This window comes from Pleurodeles waltl, chromosome 11 (genome assembly GCF_031143425.1).
Source record: "Pleurodeles waltl isolate 20211129_DDA chromosome 11, aPleWal1.hap1.20221129, whole genome shotgun sequence".
Taxonomy (NCBI): Eukaryota; Metazoa; Chordata; class Amphibia; order Caudata; family Salamandridae; genus Pleurodeles; species Pleurodeles waltl.
In genome coordinates this window covers 572,390,857-572,405,539 of record NC_090450.1, presented here as the reverse complement: position 1 = coordinate 572,405,539, position 14,683 = coordinate 572,390,857, and the positions used below count along the sequence as shown (strand labels likewise).

The window sequence follows — 14,683 nt, the reverse complement described above, 5'->3', positions numbered from 1 at the left end:
ACGGTTGTAAGAATCCTCTTTTGCACCATCTTCTGGGTTGGCAGGGGCTCCTGTCCTTCCCGGAATCTTCTGCGACTTCTGGACTTAGTCTCCTCTCTTTACAGGTCTTCAGGTCCAGGAATCCACCATTTGTTGCTTGCAGTCTTGCTTGGTTCTTGCAATACCTCTAATCACGACTTGTAGTGTGTCCGGAGGAAACTTGGAGTACTTTACTACTACTTTCCTGGGCTCTGGGTGGGGTATTTTACTCACCTTTGTGGTTTTCTTACACTCCCAGCACCCCTCTACACCCTTGCCTAGGAGGGGGAATTCGTGATTCGCATTCCACTTTTAGTATATGGTTTGTGTTGCCCCTAGGCTTATTTCTTCCTATTGCATTCTATGGTATTTTCTATTGTTTGCACTATTCTGTGATTATTTACTTACCTGATTTTGGTGTCTAGTGTATATATTGTGTATAATACTTAACTCCAGAAGGAGTAATGCCACTAAGATATTTTTGGCCTTGTGTCACTAAAATAAAGTACCTTTATTTTTGGTAACACGGAGTATTGTCTTTTATTGTGTATAAGTATTGTTTTACTATAGCGTTATTGCAGGAGCTTTGCAACGGGTCTGGTGGCTTAGTGGACTAATGCGTCCACTGTAGGGGCCTGTGTTTGACCTCATGGTCACAGGTTCAAATCCCAGCGGGTCCACTCAGCCTTTCATCCAAAATTCTGAGGTCGATAAAATGAGTACCATTGAGTTGGGTAACAATAAACATCTGTTATTCAGCGCCAAGAGGCCTACGGGTGAATGTGCGCTTACAAATACACGTTATGTTATGTCTCCTAGTTCAGCCTAACCTGCTCTTCTACAGCTACCTCTATCAGCCTAAGCTGTAGAACACTACTACATTTCACTAATAAGGGATAACTTGACCTGGTATAAGGTGTAAGTACCTAAGGTACCCACTACAAGCCAGGCAAGCCTCCTACAACTATGATCTGTCTCACCAGTAAAACATACAATAAAACATACTAATTCTCGTCTGTTCAAAAGACACTAAAACAGAGTCTCTGAAGCAGAGAAGTCATACAATTCAGATGTTTCAAGCCATAGGGTACTCCTAGTTTAATCAACGTACTGAAGTCCATCTGAAGTGCATCTGAGGCAAGACCGTTCACAAAGAAAATATCTGCAAATCTTATGCAGAAGTGTTGACGTAAGAAGATCCCTAAAAGACAGCAGTGTACGTGAGCAGCAGTAAGGTTCAACACTCATTTGCAAATGAGATATGAAATATATGCCAAATGTCACCACTCACAGAAATGACCAAAGAGAGAAAAAGAAGAACAATCTTCACAGCAAAATAATCACTGAAGAAACCACCCATTCAAAAGTCACATAGTTGGGAAAAATAGAAGGAAAATGACACAGGTTCCTTTTCCCTCCAAACAGCCAACAATGAACTGAAACTTAAGAAGCTGAATGTAGTGGATCGGTCAGGCCTATATGTGGGTGTGAAGTCCTTAGGCACTCAAGGATGTCATTTGTCTGTGACAGAGAAGGACACCAGAAGTTCAACTGTACATCACACTCAAAGCTGGGCACTGGTAGTGTCAGAAGTAAACCTAAACTTTGCAAGTGCTCTCCGGACTTATAGCCTACCAATGAAATAAGCAACTGCCTCTCTCTAAAAGAAAGTGTGGGATGGCAACCATGGTCTGAAACAAGAGGATAAATAGAGAGAATGTTTGCCAACCTGTAGAAGTAGGAACATCCTCGAACAGTGTTGTGTGTAAAATGTTCCATCGTCTTCTCATTGCCATAATCCTCTGATGGATCAGACCACAGCAGATCACACATTGGGCCAAAGGCTGGCGGCTCTTTAAACCTGTCTAACTGGAAGGCATGAAGAGGACACAATAAAATTAAGTGTAAATGAAACCTTTTCAATGAAAGCTTCTTTAAGTAGATTAATAAAAAGATTTTAACAAAAGCAGCATACATTCAACATTTCAAAACAATAAGAGCAGTGAGAATCAAGTGTCACAAGTACAGGAGAGAAAGTAATGAAATCATCAGTAGGTGGACAAAAGGTGAGATGAAAAATATACTTACTGGTAATCCCAGGTTTACATAGTAGGTAACTTCATTCCACGAGTAAGTAATGAAAGTATGAGATGTCAGGATACACTTAACAGTGAGAAACTCCTCTTTTAAGAAATAAAAAACAATGACAAAGTGACTTTCCTTTTAGTTAAATACTCAACCTGAGTTACATTTTAAGTGTAAAACCTAATTCAGCAGCTTCGACTTTTCTTGAATCCGAATTTAAAAAGGAAAAAAGGATAGGCAGGTGATTCCAAGTAAAAGAAAAATTGACTCTGCCACTTTCAGGCAGCTAGGCTCTCCAGCAATCCATGATACAACACAATGGCAGTTAGCCCAACTAGTTCAAATTTCGCTGAGCAAGAGGAAGGATCTTCATTTCGTAACTACGTTTTCGCTATGCATGTACATGGTTTCTATCAGCATTCGGTGGGTTAGTTAAAAATGTAATGACAATACCCAGAAGTACAACTCAAGATTACAATTAGCTCCCTAAGAAGGGTAGTGGGAAATCCAAGCAAATAAAGAAAAAGATAAAAAGAAAAAGAAATATTGACCTATTGTGCAAAAATGTTTCACACAGAGGCCTGACCTACTTGCCAACCTGCTCTGGAGACAAGTCAAACCAGTAGTGTATAGTAAAGGCGGGTCTAGCTTCCATGTAGTCCCTGAGCAATGTTCTCAAAAGGGGGCTCCTTCAAGAAGAGCAAGATAAGGTGCTTTTCAAATAGGTGAATACATTGCAGGCCAGGGGTCTCCAAAACGTAGGACTGGGCCATGAAGCTTAGCCATGCACATCATTCATAGGGTCTGGAGGCGGAGATGTCCCTTCTCACACTATGAGAATCAGCATCACTCAGCTCCAGACCCTTGAGAGTGAACACCAGGCAAACCAATGTCAGAGATATGCAGAGAGACACAAGCAGAGGGAACTGTAATATGACTACATGGCTCTACTCTCAAACCAGCAAAATGACAGAGTGGCTATGTTAAGGAACAAATGCAGTCTGCCGTGCTGGGCATGAACACAGGAGCCTGGAAATATGAATGTCAGCAGTGGCCAGGGGGAAAGGCTCAAGGCAGTACTGCAGAAGTTAGAGTAGAAGTGAGCAGGGCTGCAAAGAGAACAGAAAGAGGTAAGAACCTCACTTGCTCTCAGGGGAGGGAGAGAAGTGTGCATGCATGTCAAACTGTGTGTTCGCCTGGGCACACAAGTATTTCTGGTGCAATTTACCTTGTTGGTAGCAACCTGGCATCTGAGACCACCAAAGACATTTGGTCCTCTCCTAGTCACAAGGGTTCTGTCTCTGGTACATTTCTGGCATGATTGTGGCACACCACTGACATACCAGTGGCAGACACATAAAGGTGATTCTTCTTGATATATTTGTGCATCCATTGCCTAATAAAGACAATATGTGGATTCATAGTGGATATCCTTGGCAAGCTGTGAGCATCCTTAACTTTCTGTGGCCATACCCACATAATACTAGTAAACGGGACAAACTGATAAAAAATCCTTCACACACCAGCCCTCACATAATGGTGGCTTTCGTATAATAATAGTCATTCTTGGCATTTTGTGAGCATATTTGGCTTTATTGTGGGTGTACTGTTAGACCACGGCATAATGGTGACCATCTCTGCCACAATAGCAGCCATTCTTGGCAGCTTGTGGGTTCCCTAGATACTGTGGCATCTATCCCGGACATTTATCCCCGACATTGTGGGCTTATTTTGCATATTGTGGACATCAGTGGCACGGTGGCAGCGCTGTCTGTCGTGTAATGACAATATTTGTGCATTGTGAGAGAGTTGTACGTGTGTATTCGATATAAATAATAAGCTTCATTTTGGGGACCAGGGATTTACAAGAAACTAAAATTGGTATTCAAGAGAAAAATAGTGTAATTAGCTATTATTAGCTGTAATTGCAATGAATTAAGTTTCTTTAAATAAAGGGGAAATCTTGGATTATAAAGAAAAAAACATGCATATATTCAAAAAACTGATATATGGATGTTTGAAATCAGAATTACTGAATTTGCAAAACATAATTTAAAATATTTGAATAATTCAAGCTTGATTCCTGGGATATATTGCTGATTTCTTTTGTGCCAGGCAGCAGCTACTATTTCTATTATTTCATTACATATTCTTTGTCTTTGAATACATTCTCACCATCAAAGGCTCTAGTGTACTCACCCCATCACACTCGTTCTCCTGTTGTGTCAAAAAAGCTCCATCAGAAGGCATCCTCATTAGAGATGAAGGAGGTCTTCACATCTCACTCACTGAGCCTGCAGCCATCACAATGCATCACAGTCCCACAACCCCTTTGCAGCGGTGCACATCCATTTCAAAGTAGGGGTGCCTCACAGTTCTGGTAAGGTGCAGCAAGTTCCTTGAGAAGCTGCATTCCTCTTTCACAGATATAAAGCACTAACACGTGGTATGCATCAGTGGGTCCTACATTCATGATAGCCAACCGTGCTCGAGTATATTTCTTTCCCAGTAACGCTGTCATGTTGATCCGCTGCAGTCTCACAATGGAGGTAGCCTTCAAGATTATTCTCTCATCAGGCGGGACTGCTGCATTTTGTCAGGGGAGGACCCAGATCCCCACTGGTTCCTGCAGGTCAGCACAGTGACAGTCATTCCTGCAATCTAGTAGGACAGGCAGGCCTCAAAGAGGAACAAGTATGTCATCTTTAAGAAGACACAACCAACTTTGTGTTGAGAAAGCTGCTAATGTTGACTAGGTAAGATAGACCTAAACAATTTACCAGTTTAGTCGAAATCAATAAATATTTATAAAGCACATCCTGAGCTCTATTGTTAAGCTGTGGATAAATCAGTTGAAGGACGAGATTCCTTTTTTAACAATCTGCTAGACATTTTTAGCTCTAAACAACCATGTAACCTTTTGATTCCTTCATTACTACACCAAAGGGCAGAAATATATTATTGTACTCTTGAGATTTGGATGTTCTTTGGATTGAGCCTTTAAAGTGAATCAGGGGCACCTCCTGAAAAAGTCAGTTCTGATAAAAAAGGCAAGGATGATTTATGTGCTGGATTCTTTAGTTGTGCACCTTGATTTTTAGTGCATAGCAATTTTAACGCTTACCCACTTGTTACTCTTTTTCCCTATTTGTTATTCCAGCTCTGCAACGACACGTCATTAGTGAAGGAGTATTTGTCACCAGTAGCTTATTTTTAAGATAACAGCAACCACTGCCTTTCTCTAAGTAGGGAAAAATACACTAGAGACCATTGCCCATCTCACCACAGTCCACAATACTAACTTTGAAAGGAGAGTTTCATAACCCTTAGAGGTGAGGGCAGGCCTACCACGAGATACACAAACTCCATCATCTATCCATACAAGATGTAAAAGGACAAGTAGCATACCATATTCCAATTATTTTTTAATGTTTGAATCCTAACCAAATTACTTTATAGTATCACTGCATATCTATGTTCTAGTTTGCCCTGTTTTTCTGTATACTACTCCCTCAGGACAATAAAACACCAAACTGAACATAGTAGGAACTGTTGTTTTCCAGGGATCACATTACAGGGTACACTTTACAGCAGTCCAGTTGAGACTCAGTGGACAGTGGTTTTCCATATGCATTTATGACTCCAGCTCACAATGCACACATATGCACAACATATTTCCTAACACATTTCTGGTCTGTCTTTCTAAGACAGAGTACAGCGGATGAGCTCTGACCCCCATTGTGATCCCAGTGTATCATTAAGTCTATGTGGTTGGTGTTGCGTTGCTGACTCAGTGGTGCTTTGCCCCTGGAATGGGAATGAAATGTTGTTTGACACCTCATTTTTTATCCCCTACTCACTGGGGGACAACAATAAAATAACACAGGCCCACCAGAAGGTATTTTAACAGTCCTCTTTCCCAGACCCTTTGTTCACACACCCATAGCTTCAGCAACAGAGGACTTCCTCCTTTCTGATTAATACATAGAAGTTCCTAAATGTGGAGAGTTGTAGCACACACCACCACTTACCTTGATTGTGATGTGAGGAAGGGCCCTATAATGAAGCAGGCTACCATCCTTTAAGTCGAAGGCACTCATACCATTACAGACAGACCAACCCCTTTTTCAGATATACTGACCATGAGTACCTATTGTGTTTATTGCATCTCAGAAGGACCATAAGGATGGCTGTAAGATTGATTCCACCTCTGGAACTCTGTATTCTACACACCAAGGACTTATAACTGAACATTTAGAGGTTTTTTTCAGAATTTTCCCTAATGCAGTCACCAGTCTTGTTAAAGGTGTTGACGCAGTATCTGGAAAAAAGGACACAAAAAACGAAAACAACACTTCCAAAGATTAAGGAATACATCTCAAAATTCGTTATACTAAAAAGCTGAAAGTGCAAAGCCAAGAGCTCATAAGCCCTTTGTTGGCAGAGCAGAAAACTCAGCAGAGGCTGATACTGTAGTGTACAGTGGAACTTTACCTACCTGCCTATCTTGTTATTATTATTTTGATTTACCTGTTAAATTAGGAACTTGAAAATATTTAATCAGCAGAGTTGTGCTTAAGAGACTATTAAAAATCATAAATTCTAAGTTCAGTATTTTAAATTAAGTACAACCAGATAAGCTAGAAGTATAGCTGGATTCAATAGACACCCAGATCCATTCAGTGCTTATGCATATTAATGAAGATCCAAGAATGGAGGAATAAAAAGATAAATACTGGGTCCATGTATTTTTCAACAAGGTGCTGAGACTAAACTCATTTCTTATACCAGTGATACCTGTTGCCTGGATAATGAAGGTGGCAAGACGCCTGTACTAAAAAAGTATGGGCAGGTGTCTGCAGGGGGTGAAAATCCTTCATGCATTCAATTAGCATTGAACTTTACATTTGTTTAAAATGAGGTTTTAAACATTTCCAGTTAGTCCTCAGGTTCCAAAGCATTGAAACAGGATATCCGGATTTAACTTTAGATCACTTTTTCCTCTCTGTAGACTGCAGTGTTTAGTAGAGAGGTTTGCTTGGACGAATAAAATGGTTTAGAAACACAATAGGGAATATGTAACTAGCATCACTCTTGAGTAGTCTACCACACCTAAGATCATTGAGGTTCTGGGTGTCTAATAGGACGACACAGATATTTTACATCATCAAAATGTTTTTAGTTGCTTCAATTTACAGCAACAATATCACTGGACTTAATCAGATAGGCCTCTATTGCACAGTGGAAAACGAGCCACAGATAAACAGATATTTAAGGTAGACAGGCTGATAGCACATGCTGGGGTGAGATGTGACTTCAGCTCACAAATAAGACCCTCGACCCGATCTGCACCCTGCCCAATTATATTAGCATGTGAATAGATGTGACTTAAATATCGACCTGAATGAAGGAGAGTATATCTGAATTTGTTAGTATTCTTTCAGAGATTGAACAGGTCCCCCCCCACCAAACCAAATCAACGGTAGGTCGAATCCCCTACAATATAATTATACAGCAATATGCTAATTTGTTATGATGCTATAAAAATATATTTGATGTGGTTCAGACACTAGATCAAAATAAATGCATGAAATATAAACTATTTTTTTGCATGCAAATTTGGGAAGACAGACATAGGAGTCAAACTACTTTGAACCACAAAAATATTTGATTCCCAAGGGCCTAAAAGCAACACAAGAATGGGGGATGTTTGAATATTCTACAAACTTCCAAACATCATGGATTTCTCTAGGGTCTGGATTATCAAGGGAGTTGAAAGGAAAGCATAGGTACATTTCCAATACAAGGCCCATTTCAGATCACTGCGTACTAAACTTTTACCACTTCCAAATAAGAGACTAACTCAGTCAAAAAAGGAAACACTCCCAATCTGGAAAATCTTTGATGATATTATGGGGTTGATTTCCTGTTAGTGGGAAGTATGATAGTGTCTGCTTCTATACCCTTCTCCTCTAGACAGAATGTCACAGTAAATATGGTTTTGAAGGGATCAGTTTAAATTCTGTATCCGAAGCTGTTGAAGGAAATGAGACCAAGCTTAAGCAGCTGCACTCCCGCCACAGCTTGTTAAGATTAAACATCAACTGTAGCCTCCTTCAGCATTTAAACAACTTTGCACTTCAAGGGGGATGTAATCACTTGACACCTTATGTTCTGGGTAGCTGAGAAGTTCAAATGTCCTTTGTATGATATTCCAGATCTTTGGTCTCAGACATTTATAATTCTGCATGTTACATAAAATAGATCAAAACTACCAGATATTCCTTAAATGCAGAGCCACAATGGTGATGTTCACTCATTTAATGGGCTTGTCCAATTGTAGAAAGCTATTAGAAAGACAAAGTGCACATGTACAAACCTGTCCCTGAAGACGATCCCAAAGGCATACTTACTGGTAGAGATGCCTTTTAAGATTAAAAATAAGATGTCTAAAAAGATACTGCGTTCAATCAGCTATTGGCTAGGAGACGGTTAGATATGTGAAAGATGACAGAGGTACCTAATCTGAAGACATGGGTTAAAAATGTGATTCAGAAGTCACCTGCAGAAGACGTACATGGCAAATTAACATAATTATATCAAGCTATCAGAAGAGCTAGTAGAATGGCAAATATACACCCAAGAAACATCTGGAGGGCGATTTACTTCCACGTCTTGATCATCTAGAGTCATGGTACTTGCTTGTTAAATAATATAAAAAAAATAAAAAATAAAAAGAATTTGAAGGATATAAGGAACGAGCATTCTCATCTGCAAAAGCTACAGATCTTGTGGAAGAGTTGTCTACAGGTTGAACAAGATCACGTCCAACTCTGCATGCATCCTTTTTGATGATAAGAGGCTCTGGTAGAGCATAATAGGGTAGAGGCTAGCTTCTGTGTTGTTTCTGTTTTTCTGTTTTAATTTTTTAATATTGTTTTAAGTGTTTTGGTTTGGTAGGGAATCTACATGATTGACCATCACAATCAAATGCTCCCTCTATCATGTTTTATTATTTGTATCTAAGGTTTTATATAGAGTAAAAGTTGAATATTGCTTATTTAGTGTCAATAAGATTAAAGACTCTTTGCTCCATACTAGCTTATACATAAGCCCAGTAAATCAACCTTGAGAAAAACCCAGTTGTGCTGGCATACATGGAAGACCAAGGTTGATGGCCTGCATAATTTTCAAAATAAGGATGTGACCGGTTTTGGTTGAGTGCAGCCATTCTCCTTTGTACCCTTTGTCTGTAGTCTTGGGAGAAATCTTGGGAACTTTGAGACATTAATGGATTTGGCACAGCAGCATACACTGGAGAATAGTTTGTTGCTATGGTGACACTGGGTAGTGGAATCATATTCTTCATTTTAATTCCAAGAGATGTCAGAATATGTTAGACAGGATAGAATGCAATACATCATCAGCAATATGTTCAGCCTCATTAAGGCCAGGGTCCAAAGGACTTGGAGTGCCATACTCTTCTGATAACACTGAAGATGCCCCTGCATTCTCTGGAAAGATTGGATGCTAAAAGGCAACCCTGCCACATAATGACCTCTACTCACTCTTGTTGCAGATGTTTAGTAGAACCAATTTTAGTATTGCTTAGCAGTAAGAAACTCAATAGCCCTGGTTCAAAATCAAAATGGTAAGTACCAAAATGACAATCTGATGAAAAATTGAAAAAAAGTTTAACTTCCTTTGCAAAAGTACTAAACAAATAAGAAGAGATACTGTGAAGTTTCAACCTCTTTATCAATCTTTTTCAATATATTAATGGCTTCATATCGAGATGATGCCAAAAGCTGAGGCATCATTGTTGCTACTGTAGATGGGCACCCACTGTGGGAAACATGATACCAATTCAAGTTTGCATTTATCTTTCTCGCTATTACCTAATTTGTCCTACTTATAATTCTATCTGAGTGCACAGAAGAAGACTTATGTATCCAGGAAAGACTCTAGTATGGGTAAAACTTTCTTTATCAAAGCCCTACCTTACCCATCCTTATGATCCACCTTGTGTATATCAGAAGTGTGTGCAGGCTTTTTCCAAGTAGATGGTTACGGCCACACCAAGATCAGCTGTATGAATTATATAGTTTCTGGTCCTCACAGGGAGAATAGCTCCAATTTTGAGCCACAGTACTCAGCCAGATACCTCTTGGGCTTCTTGTGGAATTTGTAAGTCTGCCTGGCCAGTGGCCAACACTTTACACTGTCACAACTGCATTGTCCTACTTTTACATGATCCTGTTTACAGTTAGCTTTCAACAGTTACATTGCTATCATTTTAGAACATGAACAACTATAGAAGATTGTCAATAGGTACATTCTCATTTACCATTTAAGGTGCAGGTTAGTGCTGATGATGCAAAGGCATTCAGGACGTGTGTTCTTGAAATGTTAAACAAAAGTAATGCATGTAGATGAAATGTTTGTAGATGATGCGATATATATTCCTTTGAGCAGTCCAGACTTCTATTGAGGCAGGAGCACTCCACCACACACTGTTTTGTACCTTGCATGAAGCGGTATCACATAAGCTCATACATTGCAACTAAGGGCTTTTCCGCTAAGAAGTACCAGTGAAATGTGCCAGGAACGAAGGAACGAGGACTTCCTATAGAAGGCTTTCAGACCACTAAAGCGTGTGTGTGTGTGTGGGGGGGGGGGGGGGGAGGGGGAGATTGGGCGCAACACTATACTGGCCGAGGAACCATTGAGGAAAAGCACTTAGGATCTGAAAATATCAACCTCTATTTACACTACAATACATACTAATTGATAGAGAAAAATTATTACTTTTTCAAATTTTCATCTAAATTTTCTGCATGTGCAGAATCTTAATTTTAGTGTGGGAAGTTTTATTTGCATGTGCTCAAATGATGGCTGAAGTCAACCAGAAGGAAAGTAAGAAAGCAAACTGCCACTACCAACAAAGGTAGGTATTACCACACTGTGCAGTGTCTTACCCACAAGCAATTTGAAATAGAGAAAAATGAACATTTTAAATAAATATATTTGAACATCTATGTTCGCTTGAAACAATTGGGCTTGATTTACAAATAGATTAGTTATGTTATACTTGATAGTGTACCACCTATCCTGGGTTATTCATTTTTTAGGTTTCAAATTTAACAGAAGATATTTTGCACATAAACCAAAAATAACGATAATGTAAATTAAAGGACTTAGATTGTGCTCAACATGTGTATCTGCAGCAACATATGCCATCGAACCAATATTTCTGTAAATAGTTCAATTTTGTCACACAAAACATTCAAACGGAGAAGATTACACATTGCAGAGTTTTGTACTATGAGAGTTGTATAGAGAGAAAGTGTTATGGAAAGTGTGGCAAAATTACAGTAAGGACTTGTCAGAATGGAACGACGGTCCACCTGGCTCAAGGATAAACAGAGAATCAGTGACTTCGAGCTTTAGTACACCTCACTTTAAAACACGATGGGTCCAATTCACAAAGCTGTAAAACTGAATTCCTGAGTTTGCATCTATGTTCAAGGGCAGATTAACATGTTGATGTCCTACTAGGAATGTCATGTCACTTTTCCTGATGGCTTCTATTCTATTCTTTGTACGGAGTTCTCCACAGTGTAGAATTCCACACAGGGTCAATGAGGCCTCGTGTGCAAATGCTTAATTTTTCTTTTTTTAATCCCTCTATGGAGAAACATGATTCCTCATGAGGCCCTTTGCTCAAGCATACAAACCTGGGAGTGATCCCCTTCCACATTCCAACCTGGAAAAAAGGATGAATTTTCAATAATTTAGAGGGTGGTAAGAGGAGTTCGTGAATGCCTAGAACGCCCATGTTTGGGGTTGCGTGGCCAACTAAGATGGGCAACTAGACGTGCCTAACTGAAGCGCCCGATGCAGAGTTAAAAATCCTTTTGAATCCTGGGCTCTGACTGACTCGAAACCCTGTCAAGCACTGCACATGTCCCCCTGAATGTCCGTGAGGGTTGTAGCACAGGATCCTGGCCCTGGGGACTGACCTGGGGTAATGCTGATGCCTGTGTGCAGGAGAAGGCTGCGGAAGGAGTGATGGGCCTCGAGGACGCTCGGAAGTGCAGCACGCTGCACAAAAGGAAGGGGGTCAGAGCCTTCAGTGATCCTTGGGGCCTCTTCGGCTGCTGACCCAGCCGTCACTCTGGCGGCTGGAGGGCTGCAATGCCGGAGTGGCATCCCAGAGTGGCTCACCATTTATGGGACATGGTGGTGAGGCGTTATCCCCCTTCCCCGGGCCGTTTCTGAGAGGTGCTCCGCTTAGCAAGGTGGCGCTTCCTGATGGATGACGTACTGACCACGGAGCGACTGAGCAGAGGTAGCAGCCGGCCCGAGACATGCTCACCTGGGGGCCTGGCTCGCGGAGGGCAGAGCAGCCTTTAGGACATGGGCGGGGGCCGATGGCCCACAAGGCCTTGCTTGCGGTGAGGAGCACTATTGAGATGAGACTGTGCCCCCTCGCCCCAACTCAAAGATTGCTTGGCCTGTCCACCGCAGGGAAGATTGAAGAGGTAAAGCATTATAACCCCCCCCTCCCCCACCCCACCCCCCCCCCAAGACATGTTGCAGGGTTTGGGAAGTAAGTCTCCTACTACCAGCAAACAAGATACTGGTAAGTGATTGCCCTGGGACAGTGGGACCCGCAGGTTGGGGGCTGAGAGTGAATTATGGATTGTGAAGGCCCCATCACAGACTAGAGGGGAGGGAAAGGCCACTGCCTCCCAGGAACCGAAGAGCTGGGTCACTTTGGTGGACTGGGGGCACCATGACACATGGAGATTTGCCACTGGGGAAAGGCCTGATGGCCTAGACTCTCATATTTCCTGCTGGGGCTAGGGGATGGGGCCGGAGGCCACAACTGGGAGCCTGGCCCGGACCCTTGCTGACACTATGGAATCAAAGATCTGCGCATGGGGTGGCCTCTCTGGCCAGAGGGGTGAAGAGTGACATCCACCACATAACTAGCGAGCGGGGGAGGACTGTGGAGGCCGATCAGGGCGGCACACACCGCAGTGATTAAGGTATATAGCCTTGCAGAGTTCTAATCAAACAACCAAACTAATGTAAGTAATTCATAAACAACAAACATTGTAAAGGACAAGGGGGTCTAAGCCGCCTCTCCCCCCAGGCAAAACAGTAACACAATACATGGTCCCTGGTGATAAGGAGGGATCCCCTGAGGAGCACAGGCCCTGTGGTGCGCTCACCAGACTAAAGAAATGTTGGCTGCAATTTAGGGCTCCTGACAGGCCCTTGAATCGAAGATGGACGCAATGGCCATGGACATTAACCACCTCCAGCTTGACCTACGCAAAGTGGTGGAAAGAGTCACATCAACTGAGGAAGATGTGGCATCTCTACAACGGGAGGTTACAGATATGCAAGCAGCTGTGTCCAGTCTAAAATGTAGCATCACCCATGTGGAGGGACGAGTGGAGGACACGGAGGGCCAGTCACGAAGAAATAATCTGTGATTTTTAGGGTTTACAGAATGCGCAGAGGGGCCCGCCAACCCCCCCTCCCCGAAAGCCCTTATTGCACTATAATTAAACTATAGAGGCTTTGACATTATCCTGCAACACATCCACACACATTGCCGCACCTCCCCCTCCACTATATGAAGAGAAGCAAATCCAGATCTCTCCAGCTACACGAAGAGTTAAAGATCCCAAAAATACTTTCCTGTAAAAAAGAGGCTACATGACCATAACATCAAATACAGTTTAATGTTTCCGGACCATCTCCGGTTTCAACACGAGGGCAAGGTCTCCATCTTCAACTCACCACAGGAGATGGCAACCTGGTTGGAGTCGTTGGACCTGGCCCATGAACGGCAGCCCTTTGAATGGAGAGAACTGAAACAGCGGGGAGCGCGACGATCAGGACGGAACCATGTGAAAGCAAAAAACTCAAATGAGAGTACCACAGTGGAGAGGCAGAAACGAATCCTGGTGGCACCAGATGGCATGCTGCAATCGGCAATTGCTTTAGCTGGAAAAGCCTAATGCGTTCTCGCAGCCGACGCAGGTCTCAGAGACTAAAAGTAAGGGTACAGAGATGGGTTGACAACAAAAGGAGACACTGTGGGACTGTGCATGTGTGGGTTCATACAAGAGACTAAAAGTATTAATGGTCCCATGGTATTGAAATATCTATGTTCAATAGATCTTGGGAGACTGCCTATTGTCGATTGAATTCTGTAACAAGGAAAGAGACAAAACAAAAAACATAAAACAAAAAAAATTAACTTCTTAGGGTTTGGTTAAACTGTTATTTCAGTGCATGTTATACCTCTGCGCCACGTGGGCTCCGGGGATGGGACTACCAGGTGTTGCTGAGTTCTACCCGAGCTTCCAACTCGGGGTGATCGTGTCACCCGGACTGTATCTACAACTCAATCCAATTACTAGTTGAGTGGGAGGGAAAATGTGGGTAGGGATCTCTGGAGGGGGTGTTTTGAGGCTCTGTATGACAAATGGTTGGGTCCAAAGGGGGTGTGTCGCAGATTCTGCAGTGGGTGGGATAGGGGAGGTACTGGTTGAAGAAC

At 42.0% G+C, this 14,683-nt stretch overlaps 1 protein-coding gene across 1 annotated transcript in view; it reads right to left on the bottom strand.

Annotated features, from left to right (window-relative positions):
* The window catches only part of PPP3CC (protein phosphatase 3 catalytic subunit gamma), a 548,773-nt gene that overhangs the window by 176,743 nt on the left and 357,347 nt on the right, over window positions 1–14,683 (bottom strand). The window contains exon 6 of the mRNA XM_069214030.1: window positions 1,748–1,887. Coding sequence (XP_069070131.1) covers window positions 1,748–1,887 — 140 coding nt within the window. The remainder of the gene's footprint in view (window positions 1–1,747; window positions 1,888–14,683) is intronic.